Here is a 17691-nt window from a genome sequence, read left to right as displayed (position 1 = left end):
TCTCTCTTCTTGATTATTTGGACTTTGTGACTTGGTATTGACTGAGTAAACGCCCCCCCAATAAAACAAATGCAGCAGTTGGAGAAAAGAAATGCAGATGAATATGGTTCTGACGTGCTGATGTTTACGCTTCTCGTCAATTGGATCAACGAGACTACAATTCATAGTTGTCACGGACTTATTATATTCCCTGATAAAAAAGAAAAAAGAAAAGACTTCTAGGAAAGAGAGATATGCTGGGAGTTGGCAGCCAGCCATTTCATTTTGCCATCATGTCAACCGAGTTGAAGTGTCCCTTGATGAAGAATCCAATGCGATGCAACTGCCGAAGCTGAAAGAAGGGCGTTGAGTTCTCCAAGTTTCGAGATTCTGAGTCATGGGTGTGCGAGTTCTGGTGATTCTGCTAGTTTTTCTCCTTGGAGAGTCCATTGGAGATGCAGCTACAAATCCTTATGATTGTAAGCTTAATTCAACCACTTTCTTGACATTTATTTCCGAAAATGTTTTATTCATATAGTTGAATTTGCGAATTCCAAAAATGCTCTCGCCATAACTTTTTGCATGTTTCTGAGCCACTGCCGCTTAGATGAACTAAGGTTCCTCCTAGTCAGAGGACGTCACAACATTTACAGGAATCAGTTTGTCCACAACCAATCTTAAGGACCCTATTGCGCTGAACTTTTTTGAGATGTGGATGTTTCCTATATTTCTATCAACAATGCTAAAGTCAATTTTGGACAGACCTAATCTGTTTTCTCCCCATTTTCCTGCCTCTTTGATTAATGATGGCTTTATCGCCTGCCATTTTGCCTAAAAAAGTTTCAGTAAATCTAACTGATTGTAGTCTTTAGAGTTGGTCAAAAAATGAAATTTGTTACACATCTATTGGTGGTATGATTTTTCTTTAACCATGTTCTGGCCTTGGAAGCCATTATCTTACATACAGGTCATTCTCACGGATTTAGTTTTGGTATAACGATCATGCCACCTTCGTTTGATAAGGAATCAGTTACAAATATTTTACAGGGTCTTAGCCCCCTGGTACAAACATCCTGCTGTTGGTTGGCTATTCAAGCAAACAAAGTTCTGGACATTATTAGAGAAGCTACTGTTAGAATATAAACAAACGACCACTTTTCTAGCAACATGCTCCAGAAACTTTTGCGATCCTTAAATTCACAGAGAACTGTTGGATTATTGCTATTCAATACACAGACAAGACATATGCATTTATTATTTTCTCTTTGTTCAACTGGTCATATTCGAAAGCAGTCAGCGCAATTAAGGGGCTTATGAGTGATTGGCAAAATACACCACCCAACTGGGTGGGGATTGATCCTTGTGGCAATGGTTGGGATGGGATTGGCTGCAAAAATTCTCGCATTACTTCCATGTAAGTTTTTGAGCATCCTTTTTGGACTTCGTATTTGAGAATCTGCATTTCATAATTATATCCATATGCGCAGTTAATTGGACTCTCTTAATTTCAGAACATTGTCGAGCATGGGTTTGACAGGTTCGCTTCCAGGAGACATTGGACAATTATCTGAATTACAGATTCTGTAAATTCACTATCTCTTTCACTCCCCAGATTATGTTCAATGCAAGGACTTAATTACCACATTTGTTTCCCATGTCTTTTTCTACCGAAAGATAATAGAGGACACAAATTTCTGTAAAATTGGATGTATTGACCATAACTGGAGGCAATTATCGAGAAGAAGGGCTTAAGGTTTTATTTTGCTGTTGTCATGTATGTAGTCCTCCCATCTAGATTCTTGTACTTTCTTCTCTCCCATGCATCCTATAATGCATGTGAAGCTGTCAATGATGTGCAAGTAGTGGGATTCATGTCTAGAATTTGGTCTTTTTATCTGTTTTAGCTGCCTGAAATGGTCTTCTGTAAGTTGTTACTGAGTATAATAAGCCTTTCGTGTAGGGACCTATCTTACAACAAGGGTCTGACTGGATCTCTTCCTGTACAAATTGGAAACTTGGTGAAGCTCACGAACTTGTAAGTTATATACATCAGCATTTCTACTATATTCTGTGTCTCCTGACTTTCAAAGTCCAAAATGACCAATCTGCCTTTTCATCTCAAAATGCAAGACTCCTGGTTGGTTGCGGACTTTATGGTCCAATACCGGATTCCATTGGATCTCTGCAGAACCTGGTGTTTCTGTAAGTTCCCTCTCCCATATACTTGATTGCGACCTGACATGTGCATGACCGGTTTTTGGACAAGCTAGAACGTGTTTTGCTCAACTCAATTCAACAATGAATTGTTTAAACCTCCCGTTGGAGGTCTATCTTGAATGTACTATAAATATTGTTCTCAGCTCATGTTATGTAGAAAGCGCAGCTTTGGTCTAATGCCATTAACAGGGTATGCAACCCTTGTAGGATATGGGGAAGTGTTGTGGTGGTAACACAGGAGAATTGTCATAGACAACTGAAGACACTTGTTATACTAAACAGTGATACAAGTATTAACATTCAAAATGTTCTTCTCTCACAACTATTCCAATTTACCTTCTCTCACCACACTCTAAGCTTTCAAAGAAAACTAGCTGACATAAGCAGACACTCAGCTATTCTATCTTTCCTCTTGCTCACAGAGGAACGACTCGCTCGCACAGAGCTACTCTTTCTCTCAGGCTGCATCACCTCTTTTCTCTCTTGAAGCTCACCCTTTTTCCATCTGGTGACTTGTCCTCAAATGCTTCTCCTCTAAGCCTTATATATAGGCTGAAGCTTCACCGCGACAAGTCCAATACATAATGGACTTCCATTTACTTCTTCGGCAAGTCGGCAAGTTGCTGGCGCCAAATCGTCGCCAGCTAGTCTTCCTTTGCCGACTTCATGCAGTGAAGAAAACCTTATCCAATCAATCTCCTTAGCAAGTTAAAACTTTATTTGCTTCTTTTGACTTTTGACCAAAACTTGTCTCTCGTTTTGTTTCTTGTGCGATTGAAACAAGAAGACTCTCAAGAGTTCTTCACTTGGGGTTTTAATCACCGACTTTTAATATCCAGCATTCGCACTGGAATAGGTCAGCACATCAGAGGCAAAGTCCAAGTAGAACTTATCTCATTTTCATATTAGGTGTTGACTCCAACATGCTTTACATATTAATCTGACAGTCACGTATTATTCTCCAGATCTTCACAAGTATCTGAATTCGTCCTTCAATACATTGCAGATCTCTAAATTCAAATGGATTCAGTGGGCTGATTCCCCCTACAATCGGTAACCTTTCTAGGCTCTACTGGCTGGACCTAGCTGACAATCAGCTAACTGGATCTATTCCGGTATCCAATGGAAGCAATCCTGGCCTTGATATGCTACTTCACACGAAGCACTTGTATGTGCATGTCTTCCAATTTATTATCTCACTGAATCTGTGAACTTTCATTTTTGTTGTGTTATCTGACTAATATTTTGCTTCATGCAGTCATTTTGGGCAGAACCGACTCTCTGGCACAATTCCTTCCCAATTATTCAGTTCTGAGATGCATCTTATCCATGTGTGAGTTCTGATAATCCACTAGGCCGCTGCATCTGGTCAATCCATTGTTTCCTTGAGGCTTCTCAAGCCTTATCTAATGAAAGATCCTCTCTCTCTCGTCTCTCTCTCTGTCTCCCCTCACTGCACACCATTGTTATCCTCTCTTGATACTCAAAGCATCTCTCTAAGAGAGAGGCAGTGAAAAGCAGAGAAGGCAATGGCCTGCTAATGCTTTTTTAAGATAGGAATCCTCATAAATTTCTTTAACTGTGCAGGCTTTTTGACAACAATCAGCTCGGAGGTAGCATCCCTTCCACTCTTGGACTGGTGCAGAGTTTGGAAGTTGTGTGAGTATTTATGGTTCTACACAATCCTAATGAGGATTACTTCCCTTCTGCTCATTGCACTTCGGGTCTATGTTTAACCTATTTCAATGGTCACAGACGCTTTGATACAAACTTTCTAAGTAGTGCAGTCCCTGGAAATCTCAACAATCTTACATCTGTTCAAGAACTGTAAGCAAAACATAATTACGGTCGTGTCATTTTAGTGTTTTCTAGTGCATATCACTATAATCATCTCCTAAATTTACTGGTCTACTTTTTAGCCTTCTTTCCAACAACAGGCTAACTGGTCCGTTTCCCAACCTTGCTGGCATGAACGCCCTCAACTACCTGTAAGTAATAATTGTCTTACTATTAGCTAGTTGCACACGGTATAATTGCTGATCATTTATGAGTTCTCAGAGGGAAATAGAGCACGACGTGAAATGTAAAAGACAATCTTAAACTCTTTTTCTTAATTTTGAATTCGCCATTGCTTATTGTCCTGTTGTGACTACGTAAAACATGGACTTTGACTGACCAAGGTGGATTTGCAGGGACTTAAGCAATAATAGTTTTGATGCGACAGATTTCCCCGCATGGATTCCGACATTACAGTCTTTGACAACATTGTACGTTTCCCGATCTGTCTTTTGCCTCCATCAATTGACTTAAACAACACCCACCCCTCTTTTCTCCTCTGGAAATGGAACATGACATTTCATTGTTTTGTGGTTGTGGGTTTCGGACTTGCCATCTTTTTCCCCTTTCCAAAGATGAAATAGATTCCTCTAAGTAAATAATGGGTTTACACGTTTTATCAATTTTAGAACGCTGGAACACACGCAAGTTCAAGGAGTCCTACCTGTCATCCTTTTCAGCATTTTCAGTTTGCAAAGTGTGTAAGTATCATCTCGATCTCAATATTTACCTCAATGTAATGGATGTATACTTCTTCAAAACTTGATCTGCTTCATTCAATTGACTTCCTGGTGCGTTTCAACTGGGACATTTGGGATGTGGCTGAACGAGTGAATTTTCCTGTGATGTCAGGGTCTTAAAAAACAACAATGTGAATGGAACCTTGGACATAGGCACCAGCCGTAGCAATCAATTGCAACTCATTGATTTGCAGACCAATCTTATTGATAGCTTCAAGCAGAGTACTGGAGTTTACAGTGTCGTGGTGATGTAAGTCATATAAAGCTCTTAGGCCCTTTCACTCACTGTGTCACAAGATGAATCAAAAGTGCTTTTTTTACACATTTTTATTGCTAATGTCGCGCCCATATAATTGTATTTCTGCAGACTTGTCGATAACCCGGTTTGTCAAGAAACAGGAGCAGCTGGGCAAAGTTACTGTACCGTTCCACAAACCAACACCTCCTCATACTCGACACCGCCTAATAGTTGCATCCCAGCCGTTTGCAATTCAAACCAGACATCCAGCCCCAACTGTAAATGCAGCCATCCCTACACAGGAACTTTAGTCTTCAGAGCTCCTTCTTTCTCAGGTTTAGGGAACTTGACTTATTTCGAAAAACTCGCAAGCTCTATGATGATCTCTTTTCAGTCCTATCAACTTCCAGTAGATTCCATCTCGCTGAGTGATCCACGCAAGGATTCATATAATTACCTTAAACTGAATCTTGCGGTCTTCCCATCCGGGGTTCGTTTCAATTGGACTGGCATAAACAGTATTGGCTTTGTGCTCAGTAATCAGACTTACAAGCCTTCACAATTATTTGGGCCTTTCTATTTCATCGGCGATCAGTACATGAACTTTGATGGTAATATCTCCAATTATTTAACAGAGACACGCATTCTGCTGCCTTGTCTATCTAGATTATCTTTATATCTTCATCATACTAACAACAATCTCTCTCCCTCTTTCTCACTGAAGTACAGTACCAACTACATCCAAAAAATCGTCAAACATCGGAGTCATCATTGGTGCAGCAGCTGGTGGTTTTGTTCTCCTCTTGCTATTGGCTCTTGTGGGGGTTTATGCTTTTCGTCAAAAGAAAAGAGCAGAAAAGGCTACAGAGCAAAGCAACCCTTTTGGTATGGCCGGATTCACTGCAGACTTGCCACTTAGCTTGTCTCTGATTCTGAAAGTAAAGTCTCAGTCAATACTTGTTATTTATGGAAATGCAGTAAACTGGGACCCAAATAAGAGCGACGGCAGCATCCCCCAACTCAAAGGAGCGAGATGGTTTTCTCTTGAAGAGCTAAAGAAATACACCAACAACTTCTCAGATGCCAATGAAATTGGATCTGGTGGCTATGGAAAGGTTTACTCTCTTGGCTCTCAGTTCTATTTAAGAGAAACCTCGATTACCACACTCTTGCGCCTGTACTCTTCATAATATACCCAGAGCCTTTCGTTGTATAAGTCCTCGCGTTAACAAGAAAAATCTGTTGTATAAGTTCCATGTATTCACCACCTTGTTGGAAGCACAGTCTCACTGAATGACATGTGACAGTTAATGAGTTTGAAATCTTCTGCTAGAATTTCACATGAACAGAGAAGGGCTTCTTAGACTTGACAAAACCAGATGTGAGTTTGCTCATACAGAGAAAAAGTAAAGCTGAGAGATGGGCAAAGTCGTGGTGTTGCTACACATTTGTTTCCACTTCGTTTCTTCTCTTTCCAAGAGAATCTTATATTTTCACACGGCTTTAAATTTTTCAACCGCTTATGTTGTCTGAATGTTTCCATTTAAGTTGATCCTTGATTTCATTAAATTCCTGAGCAGTGAATGAATCTAAAATTTTGCCTTGCCTTAATTTCCTGGTTATGTCTCTTTAATCTGAAAAGTGTATCGATACTGCACCAGCATTGTGAAATTTTTTTATTCGTCTTCAAAATCATCAGCTGTCCTGAAAGCTGGCCGAATTATAAATTTTGTTGTTGCTGTGGCAGGTCTACAGGGGTACTCTTCCCACTGGAAATTTTGTCGCCATAAAACGAGCACAGCAGGGATCTATGCAGGGTGGGGTCGAGTTCAAAAATGAGATTGAGCTTCTATCGAGAGTCCATCACAAGAATCTTGTCAGCCTTGTCGGTTTTTGTCTTGAGCAAGGTGAAAATTGCTAGTGTACGAGTTCCTTCAAATGGTACCCTCAAAGACAGTCTCTCAGGTATCTCCTCTCGAGTTTCTTATGTTGAGAAAGCATTCATGCGGATTTTAGGTTTCTGAGAAACAATTCCTCGCTCATACCGTCTGTGTTCACAATTACAAGTTTCGACTTACAGGAAAGTCAGGGATCAGGATGGATTGGGCAAGAAGACTCAAAGTAGCCATTGGTGCAGCCCGAGGTCTGGCTTATCTTCATGAGCTTGCTAATCCTCCGATCATACACAGGGACATAAAATCAACCAACATCCTATTGGATGATCACTTGAATGCGAAAGTTGCTGATTTTGGTCTCTCCAAGCCCATGGGAGATGGTGAAAGGGGTCATGTCACCACTCAAGTCAAAGGAACAATGGTCAGTAATGAGCTTTTGTGTAACGTTAGATGGTCAAACTTTTCCGAGCAACACAGAAATTTTGCATGTGTTCCCTGGTTCCTAAAACAATCCATGTTCATGAGAACCTAGTGATTGTCTGGAGAAGAAGTGCACTTCTCAGGTTTTGGTTAGGAGTCTTACTTTAGGGGAAAAAATATAAGATAATTGTTCTTTTCAGTTTCGATGATTATCATGATAAAATCAGCAGTCATATGAGAGACAATTAATTTACCAAAGTCAATAGAAAAAGGGTCATAGAGTTGAAGACATTATTATTTGTTTAGCTTTCATAATGAGTTTTACAAACCGATCATGCAATTTTCTTGTGAAGGGCTACTTGGATCCTGAATACTACATGACACAGCAGCTGACCGAGAAGAGCGATGTCTATAGCTTCGGAGTATTGATGCTGGAACTCCTTACAGCCAGAAGGCCCATAGAGCGGGGCAGATATATTGTGAGAGAAGTTAGGGTGCTCATAAATAAGGACAAAGATTTGTACAATCTGCAGGGGATTCTCGACCCAGCCATCGGATTGGGCACGTCTTTGAAGGGTCTCGAGAGGTTTGTGGAGTTAGCAATGAGATGTGCGGAAGAATCAGGAGCGGACAGGCCAACCATGGGAGAGGTGGTGAAGGAAATCGAGAACATCATGGTTTTCGCGGGTTTGAATCCAAAGGCTGAATCGGCGACCACTTCAGCCAGTTATGAGGAGGCGAGTAAGGGTATGCTACACATCCCTACCGCAACGAGGACTTCTTTGAGTATAGTGGAGGTTTCCCACCTTCAAGGATCGAACCCCAGTAGGCAAATCACAGTCATGATCAGCTTCAGTGTACATTAATAAAACCAAACTTGCATGTGTTCACGACTAACTCTTTCCAGATGTTCAGGTCTTGTGATGCATGTACCCTGTCGAGAATTTAATATTGTAAAATTGCTGGCCTCTATGTATAAGTAGAATTCCGAAGGAAGTGATCGTTCATCTTCCACCTGTACAGCCAGTAGCTCTTCTCGCGGAGAAGACAGTGTATGGACTCGTTTTTCGATTGATTGGGAGGATATGATCAATCATAGTACAGGAAATGTATTGGAAAATGTGTCACTTAGTTTGGCCGATGGGAGAACTCACCATTCCTTGACATGTGATCGGCTCGATCCGACGGAACTTCAGAGTCTTTCCAAACGAACTGCACTTACTGCGCAAGACTCCCGAGATCTTATTGTGTTGATGTTACAGTGTTATTTTTCCGTCATAATTAGATGATGTGAGGCACAGGAAAGTTGACTCGAAGCTAGATCTTGTGCATCTGAGACTGGTTAGATTGCTTAAATTTACATCCACTATAATTTGACCTGGCGTGACTTTGGTACTTGTGAACGAAAGAATCTTTTCTTATTAATGTGCAATAATTAGAAAACTTTGACCTCAGATGCATACAGTACCAAGTCATTAGACTTTGTGCAGATCTAGCTCTGCATTCACATTATACTCCCTTTCTAATTTCTCTCTTTTGTTTGATGAACACTCCGTTTCAACCATTTCACACATGTACGGCGAGACCTATGATGGAGAAACTCGACCAGGGTTAATACCATTAAGAATTTCAAACTAGCATCCCATAACACATTCATCTTAAACTGATTTTTATTTCACAAAAAATTTCAAAATAGTACCTGCATGATACATTCATCCCAATTAATTTTCATCTCATAAAAAATCATAATCTGGTTATTTCGATCCAAATTTACTCTCTGTTAAAATGCATGAATGTGAACATAGTTGGATTTTTCAAGTTACATTTGTCGTTCTCCATGTTAAATTAGTCTTATAGTCATTTGCCATGTGTATTGACATGTACATTTTAACAGAATATTGGACAGAAAAAAGATTTGGATTAGGGTACTAGTTTTTGGGTTTTTTTTATGAGACGAAAATTAGTTTAGAGTAAATGAGTCGTAAGATACAAGTTTGAGATTTTTTATAAGAAAAAAATTCAGAGTATCAATTTGCGATTTTTTTATAGCTGACCCTCATAAATATCTGCAGAAACTTTCTTGCCAGAAATATTCTTTAATTACAATTGCGAATACAATACCACTTTTCTCTTATTTGCTGGAATTACAGAGTGCCCCTTGAGTTATGATGCTACATCAAATGACAAGTAATGAAATCAAACGCTCTGCTACATTCTTGTTTTTTCTTCCCTTACATGAATTGGTCCTGTTAATCTTGTCTAACATGGGGACACGAACGCAAAGTACTTGGCATGATGTTATTGTAAACAGAAACAAGAAGTCAAATTTGGAATTAAGGAAAAAAGGAACAAGGAAAAGAGAGCAAGATTTGATTGCTCGTGTGTTTTGAGTGGAGTGGATCAACTGATCTAAGTCCTGGGCTTTTCCAGGAGGGCGGAGAAGTACCACTCGTTCCCTCCGCGATCGACCTTCCTGCCGACGTTCCACCTCACCCTCTTGAACCCGACCCGATCGAACATCGGCACGTACGTCCCGTTCAGCTGCGGCCCGAGGCAGAAGAAGTGATCGAGCCAGAATAGCCCGCCTGGTCTCAGCACCCGGTATATGTCGTACAGAGTGAACTCGAGCATCGAGTCTGGGATCCAGTTGCTCAGGACGTGCATGGAGTGCACTATGTCCAGCGTGTTCTCGAAGAAGGGCAGCCTCTGCGCGACGGTCATGTGCATCGAGAGCAGGCCCCTGGACGCGATGAAGTTGTTGAAGGGGCCGTCGTAGTTCATCGTGGTCGTGACGATAGTCACGTTCCGTTCCCTCATCCTGGCTGCGAACGTCCCGCTCCCTCCCCCAATGTCTAGGCCAATCCGAATGGTGCCCCGCGGCCTGGTGGCCAGCACCTGATCCATCCCGTAGTCGAGATTGCCGTTGTCGAACATCCACCGGTGCTTCTCCCGTCCCTCCAGGTGGAAACAGTCCTTGCAGTCGAAGACCCCGGGCTTGTCCTCCGGTCGATGAGGCACTGGTAGCTCTTGCACTGGTATGCGTCCCATGCGATGCTGTTGTCGGGCGGGGTGGTCCACAGGGCCTGCGGGAACGGGATCGGCTCTGCGGAATTGGCCGGAGTCTTCGGGTGGCATCTCCTCCTAGGGAGAGGCTCGCATCCCTTCACCATGAGCTTCTGCGACAGGGCGTCGTCGACGGGGCACTCGGCCCCGACCTGGTACGACATGTACTCGGCCAGCTCCTCCCTGAACATGAGGCAGGCGGCTCCCACGGGCGGGAGCACCACGTCCGAGCCGACCCTAGGGGAGTTGCCGAGCGGGAGCTTTTGGGGGCCGATGGCCAGCCTCAGCTCCTCCGGCAAATTGGTGGCGCTGAAGAGGTCGGCGCGGTAGTTGGTTTGGTCGGACGACGAGCGTTCTCGCTCGTTGAGGCGGGTGAGCTGGGTGAGGAGGGATTCGATGAGGGCGTTGGCGGAGGTGAGGTGCTCGTGGAGCTCGGCGATGCGGGAGTGAGTGGAGTAGAGCTGGGCGCGGGTGAAGTTGAGGTCGGCAATGAGAGGGGCGGTGTCGCAGGAGGAGAGCGGCAGGGAGAGCTGCTGGGTGTAGCGGGATATCTGGTTGAGGTCCAGCCGAGACGGCCCCCCGCTGGTGAAGATGTAGACGGCGAGGACGTTGACGACGATGATGAGGGCCACCACGAACGCCTTGAACTTCCTGGACTGCCGGATCTGGCTCGCCTGCTTCTTCGCGTAGTCTTCGTCGCTCGCCATGTCTCGCGACTCCTGCCCGCGAGCGAAGGCTGCTTCTGCTTCTGCTTCTGCTTCTGACGAGACAGGAAGAAGAGAGTTGGGGAGGTTCAAGGAAATGAACTCGGCATGCAGATGAGATTTATCCACATTCACATATGCGATCCGCCATTTCGGGGGCTGTGCTGTGCTATCAGGAGAGGTTACCTTCCTCTCCAAACAACTGCAACATGCTTTCGCCCTTCATTTCTGCTCCTTCCACCTACGCAAGAAGGCTTCCGAATATGGTAACTTTCTTCGAACGGGGGAGCTTTGCGTAGGACGAGGAACTCCTCTCAGTTCCTTTTGGTGTTGTTAGATACTGGACAGGAACATGTCCTTTTATGGAGGTTAGGGTAGATTTCACTTTTGCCACTTACGACTTCTGGTGGCCCATGCTCTGTGATCTTGTCACAATTCTTTCCTTGTACCACGTATTAATGGAAACTTTTAGTACATCCTACGTTTCCATTCCGAATCAAAAAGAAAATAATCGAAAGACCGACGACGGTTGATGAACGCACCGTACATTTCTAAGTCCTCGAATATCGGTAGTCCCATCGGTAATAAGTAAATGAACATGGACATTTAACTTCAACCCCACTAAACTTTTCAACTTAAATGCCCAAGTGCAGTTTCCCCAAAAAATATGAAAACTTCAAAGCGCCAATAGTCTCGAGCCAACCGGGAAATAAACAGTAGGCGGTCTTTGACTTGGAATTTCACCATAAATTTGAAAAAATAAAAACTGTCTCGAGAAGTGCAAACAGATGCTGACTCCTCAGGTACGTCGTTCCAAATGATGCCAACCCATGCTTAGAATTTCCAATCCGATTTGTACTCAATCTCCACGCAGGGGAAGCATCTTCTCCAATAGTCCACGGGCATTTGAGTATTCTATTGCAACCATCCTTTGGCCTTTTGCTCTGCAAAGTCCAACTCCACATGCGTCTCCGCCGGAGAGCGCAATTAAAGAAGACATGAGAAGCCAACTTTCCGGTATTTGTGCATTTGTACCAAACTCTTTGGTAGGCAGGACTCGTGAAGGTGCACTCCAAATGCATGAATGCAAAGTAGTCAGCGGTGCTTTGATCAAGTCCGCAAAACACAAGAATAGAACAAAGAATAACCCTGCAAAACCATCAACAGAGAATAGCAAGAGTTAGATGAGCTGTAGTACCCATCGGAAGTCGAAACTATGCTAGCATGCATCTTCATCCTTGTTCTGTATCATAAGGTAAAATTGTCGATATTTTCAACATAGAAAGACAAATGCACTTTTGAGTCTGAGTATTACATCACTATATCGCTAAATTAACTTGAAAATGAAAATTGAGATTTCCTTCATCTTACTCCTCCCAATAATGCCTAGATAGTTAATGACAAAATCATTGAAATATACTAATCAAACTGCCAAAACAAAAATATGTAATTCGAGATCATAGATAAAAACATTTGTCGTATTTATAAATTTAAAACAAAATAAATATTGGGATTTTGATCGTTCAATGATTGATGTTGGGGACTCTAAATGTCCATCACAAACGTCCATGAAATAGTAATAGCCTTGTAATATGACTAAATGGATATTAATTGTATGAACATAATGCAATGCATGTTTAGGCAGCAGCTATTTAAATGGGAAAAGCCTGTTTTTTTTTTTTCTAATAATGAGTAGAGACCCATTTTAGCAATCTATAATCTTAGGTGGCAAGTTTTAAGGCAACACTTAGGGTGCGCATGACAAAATTTCTGAAACAAATTGAGAAGTTAAAAATTTTAACTTCCGATTTCTTCTTCAAATCTATTTACGAAATAGAAATGCATTCTAGAAATAGAAAAATCAAATTGCGTTACCAAACGGTTTTTTTAAACCCGTTCCAAATAACAGAGAAACAAGTAGAAATTTTATGATGCGCACCCTTAGAAGACTTTGTAATAATATGACTAGCCAAAACTAAGAAGGGAATTGCTTACCCAAATTCGCTAAAAGAAGTTTGGAATATGGGATGCTTTGGAAACCATATCTTTTTCGATTATTTTCCATGAATATTTTTTTCATTTTAAATTATTCTAGTGGATTGTTGCTTCTCTTCTCTTCCATATATATTCGATTACCAAATTGTCAATGTGTGTAGTGGGTTTGCATTTTAGCAAAAGATCCAATTACCAATTTTTATAATTACGTTTTTATATGTTCTTCCCTAGTCAGCTTTAGAGGCGTGCCCTCAAATAAATTTGTGATAAGATAATGAAGTCAAAGAAAGCTACTTTTGCAAGGATCTTCAAGTTTTAGCATTCGAAAAACTCGACCTCAAGCCAATTGTGTTGACCAAATTTGAGTCTTCAATTCGGGTTTGACATCTTAGCAAGTCGAAGTTGAATATACGGTTCATAGAATCAATTAAAAGTAAGAATGACTCCAGATGGAAATATTTACATCGAGAAGTTTGGTTCCCCCAACCAATTATTTTGCTTATTTCGCATAACCAATTTTGTCATCTAAAAGAAAGTTTTCTTACTTTACATCAAATGACTGTTATGTCAAAGTTGTTATCATTCTTCTCCAGTTAGGCTCGACTGCTTCTGATTATTAAAATACACAATCACATACTAATATACGGAATCATTGAATATACTAAATATATCTCTAACAATATAATTTTTGCTCACACAAGGTAAAAGCTTGAGATATATTCTTAAAATCCCAATTGCACGATTTAATACGCTACAAACTTCGAGTTTAGACAACTCTCGAACTTTTACAGTCGAACCAAATCACCTTATGAAAGTGAGTAATGAAAATTTTGTACATATTATAGTCATCTTTGCTATGGAGGAAGTAGGAGAAATATGGAAGACAAGTTCTGACTGCTTTCACCCTTTAAATTCGAAACAACTTTGAGATTAGTGCATAAAATAATTGTGGTTTCCAGTTCTTCTCTCTTTGCGTGAAGCATGGAAGCCGTTCAAGCTGCGAAAACATCCCCTACATCAGAAATCGAAGATGGGGACTTTTGCATTTGTTACGCTACGTTGTGATCACTTTATTGTGGATAAATAATTGAAATTAGAAGCTTACAAAGTCAAGCGAGGATAGTCAACCAGGACGAGGGTGTGGCAAAGTCAAACCTAATCAAACCAGAATCCTCTCCGGTCGCAAAAGATTATGGATGCCCACAATGTATGTGGCACTTTAAACAGGCCCCTTTCCTGTGAAGCCCTTCCTCATCTACTCCATCGAAAATTCGGTCCATCATTGGTTGTTGATTGTTCCGCACCATCGGTCAGTCATGTCGGTCCCAATCAAGCCTCCCTCTATTGACAATTCACACAACGGTTTTCTTTCTTGACATAAAATCTCACGAAATTCTTGATTTTGCTGTCCAAACCCATTCCCAAAACCGAACCAAACGGACTAGAATCGGTCCAAATGCATTGGAGTTGGGCGTATATGTTGGGGTTTGGACTTTTGAGGAACACTAGCTGGCCTTGGGCCTCCACGAATCTACACTTAGTGATCTCTCCTGCCTTTTGGGCCCTTGCCCAGGCATTGGGACTCAAAAGCCTTCGGACTCCATATGCTTCTATCAATCTATGCGGTTCAGCTTGAGATGGAGCTAGCGGGTACCTCCTGGCGCTTGTAGCTAGACCCATCAAAGTAGGTTATTGACCCATTTTTTTAACTTATACAAGTGTTAATTAATTCATAGATTAGTTAGTTATATTAAGTAAATGAGTCATAAATTGATTTAAACATAATATGAATGTTAAATGAGTCATATACAGATTTACAATTTATTTAAACTCACTCTAGTTCTATGACTCTTTTCATTTCTTATCCCATTTTCTCCATCTCGTGTTTGCTCTTTCCACATTTTCATCTCAATTTGGATATTATATTCCAACGATTAGGTTAAATATTAAAGTGTTTTAATAATATGAATCAGATTGAATATGAGTCGGGTGGAATATAAATTACTCAATTTGCATTGCATGAAAATGTAAATCCAATGGTTGATATAGTTGTTGAGTTTCATAAAACGCATGTTTGATCTTTTAACGGATATGGATGTAGTGTTTTATTTGTGGTAGAAATAATTGTGTCCAAAAATTCTTGTAGAATTAGTAAAGATGCAAGTGGAGTTCGCATTTGATAAGGTTGACGACCATGGCAAGAGCTCTTGAGAGGCTGTAAGACAGTAGCAGTAACATTGATATCAAGCTTTAATGATGTGATTGTGATTTAACTGATATACATCAAGCCAAGATGGATATTTGTTAAGCTATTTAAGTAAGGATCCTTGTGCACTGTTGAACTTTTTGAGCGTGAGAAGGAAGGGGGCATAAAACTAGGAAATCGGGATCTGACTTTGACCAAGGGCTTTGCTTGTTTTATATTATAAATATTCCTCTCTCGTCTCGTCAGATGGCAAATGTTGCAGAGTGGGTCTTCGTGCCCTGAGCGTGTAAAGAAGGGGTGGATTTCATTAAGTGGAAAATGCCATCATCGAAAATGGCATCGGTATTCTTGTGCTGAGAATTTCATGTATTCTTGAAAGAAGTTTTGTACGAAATTCAGCGAGGCTCAATACTATAAAGTAGTTCGGGCACTTCAAGTAACGAATCCAGACAACAACAGTCATGAGCTTTTGAATGGAAGCATATGAAGTAATTCGTGCACTTCAATCCTTCGCTAATAATGAATTTGCAAAATTTCAGGGGTAAAACTCCTCGGAGCGTACGATCGAACCTGTGTCGTACGCCTTGCCAACCAGATGATGATACAAGAAGTAAAGTTCTGGTGACATCTAAGCTCAAGGAAGAAATGCAGCAAAGGAAGCAAGTCGATCTATGAGGACTGTGTAAAAGCATGAAACTCATGTCCTGGGCTTCTCCAAGAGGGCGGAGAAATACCACTCGTTCTTCTGCGGCCCCCGGTCGACCTTCCTTCCGGCGTTCCACCTGATCTTCTTGAACCCGACCCGCTCCATCATCGGCACGTACGTCCCGTTCAGCTGCGGCCCTTCGCAGAAGAAGTGGTCGAGCCAGAACAGCCCGCCCGGCCTCAGCACCCGGTAAATATCGTACAGCGTGAACTCCAGCATCGTGTCCGGGATCCAGTTGCTCAGCACGTGCATCGAGTGCACGATGTCCAGCGTGTTCTCGAAGAAGGGCAGCCTCTGCGACACGCTCATGTGCATCGAGATGAGCCCTCGGGACGCGATGAAGCTGTTGAACGGGCCGTCCAGGTTCATCGTGGTGGTCACGATGGTCACGTTGCGCTCCCTCATCCTGGCCGCGAACGTCCCGCTCCCTCCCCCAATGTCTAGGCCAATCCGAATGGTGCCCCGTGGCCTGGTGGCCAGGACCTGGTCGATCCCGTAGTCGAGGATGCCGTTGTCGTACATCCAGCGGTGCTTCTCTCGGCCTTGCAGGTCGAAGCAGTCCTTGCAGTCGAAGTAGCCGGGCTGCTTGTTGCGGTCGACGAGGCACTTGTAGCTCTTGCACGTGTACGCGTCCCACACGACGCTCGAGTCGTGCGGCGTCGTCCACAGGGACTGCGGGAACGGGGTCGGCTCCACGTACTGGCTGAAGACTTCGGATGGCAGCGCCGCCGCGGGAGTGGCTCGCACCCCTTCAGCAAGAAGCGCTGCGCGAACACGTCGTCCACGGGACACTCGCCCCCGACCTCGTACGACATGTACTGGGCCAGTTCCTCCTTGAACCTCAGGCACGCGACCCCCACCGGCGGGTGCAGCATGTCGGACCCCATCCTCGGAGAGTAGCCGAGAGGGAGCTTGTGCGGGGCCACGGCCAGCTTCACCTCGTTCGGGAGATCATCACCGTCGTGAGGCCGGCCGCGGGAGCGGGCGAGCTCGGCGAGGAGGGCCTTGACGAGGGAGTCGAAGGAGGCGAGCTGGCGGTGGAGGTCGGAGACGCGGGAGTGGGTGTCGGCGAGGTGGGCGCGGGTGGAGTTGAGGTGGGCCAGGAGGGAGGTGTCCCAGGCGATGGGGAGGGAGAGGCGGCGGAGGTCGAGGCGAGAAGGTCCGGAGGCGAGGAAGTAGAAGGTGAGGAGGTTGGTGAGGAGGAGGAGCGCCGCCATCTTGAGCTTGAACTTGAACGCGGCCGCCCTCGGAGACGACGGCGGGTGGTAGTGGGACTGCTTCTTCGGACTGTCCGCAGCTCCCATCGCTGTCCCGATCGGTACGAATCTCTTCTCCTTCTCTTCTCCTTCTGACAGAAACGAGAGGAAGTGAAGTGACAGTGCGAGGGAGTGAGAGCAAGAGCAAGCAAGGACTAGGAGCTGGGAAGTGTAGTATTCAAAAGTGGATCACAGCACGAGGCACATTTAAGAAAGGTGAAATCTTTGATGGATCCGGTGCACGGGACTTCGTTCATTGTGATCCGGCGTTCGGGGCGTGCGATCGGCTTTTTATTATAATGATAGAAAGGAAGAAAGACGGTGATGTATCCAAATAATAAAGAAAGAGAGAGATGCCGTTCGTCATGGAAAATAACTACGGCGGATCTCAATCTCGTTCTCTCCAATAAATGCAGTTTGCTAGACCCAAATTTGT

General features: G+C 43.1%; 1 protein-coding gene, 1 non-coding gene and 1 pseudogene across 2 annotated transcripts; 1 reads left to right on the top strand and 2 right to left on the bottom strand.

Moving 5' to 3' along the window:
- Window positions 1-336: 336 nt before the first annotated feature.
- LOC104452436 (probable leucine-rich repeat receptor-like protein kinase At5g49770) lies at window positions 337-8426 on the top strand. The gene is given in 22 exon segments (XM_039304931.1): window positions 337-458; window positions 1273-1393; window positions 1491-1562; window positions 1940-2014; window positions 2110-2181; window positions 3203-3364; window positions 3455-3529; window positions 3784-3855; window positions 3952-4023; window positions 4116-4184; window positions 4389-4463; window positions 4662-4733; window positions 4885-5022; window positions 5140-5621; window positions 5740-5895; window positions 5989-6125; window positions 6758-6920; window positions 6923-6940; window positions 6943-6975; window positions 7091-7326; window positions 7679-8074; window positions 8077-8426. Coding segments are annotated over 22 exon segments (2856 nt in total). The 5' UTR covers window positions 337-376; the 3' UTR covers window positions 8155-8426.
- A 958-nt stretch (window positions 8427-9384) lies between these two features.
- On the bottom strand, window positions 9385-11368 carry LOC104452439. Its single transcript, XR_005547558.1, has one exon. It is a non-coding gene; the product is annotated as an uncharacterized LOC104452439 (transcript).
- A 4613-nt stretch (window positions 11369-15981) lies between these two features.
- On the bottom strand, window positions 15982-17398 carry LOC120289378 (annotated as a pseudogene).
- Between the last annotated feature and the right edge of the window lie 293 nt (window positions 17399-17691).

This window comes from Eucalyptus grandis, chromosome 11, assembly GCF_016545825.1.
Source record: "Eucalyptus grandis isolate ANBG69807.140 chromosome 11, ASM1654582v1, whole genome shotgun sequence".
Lineage (NCBI taxonomy): Eukaryota > Viridiplantae > Streptophyta > Magnoliopsida > Myrtales > Myrtaceae > Eucalyptus > Eucalyptus grandis.
This window is presented reverse-complemented; position numbering and strand designations above follow the sequence as displayed.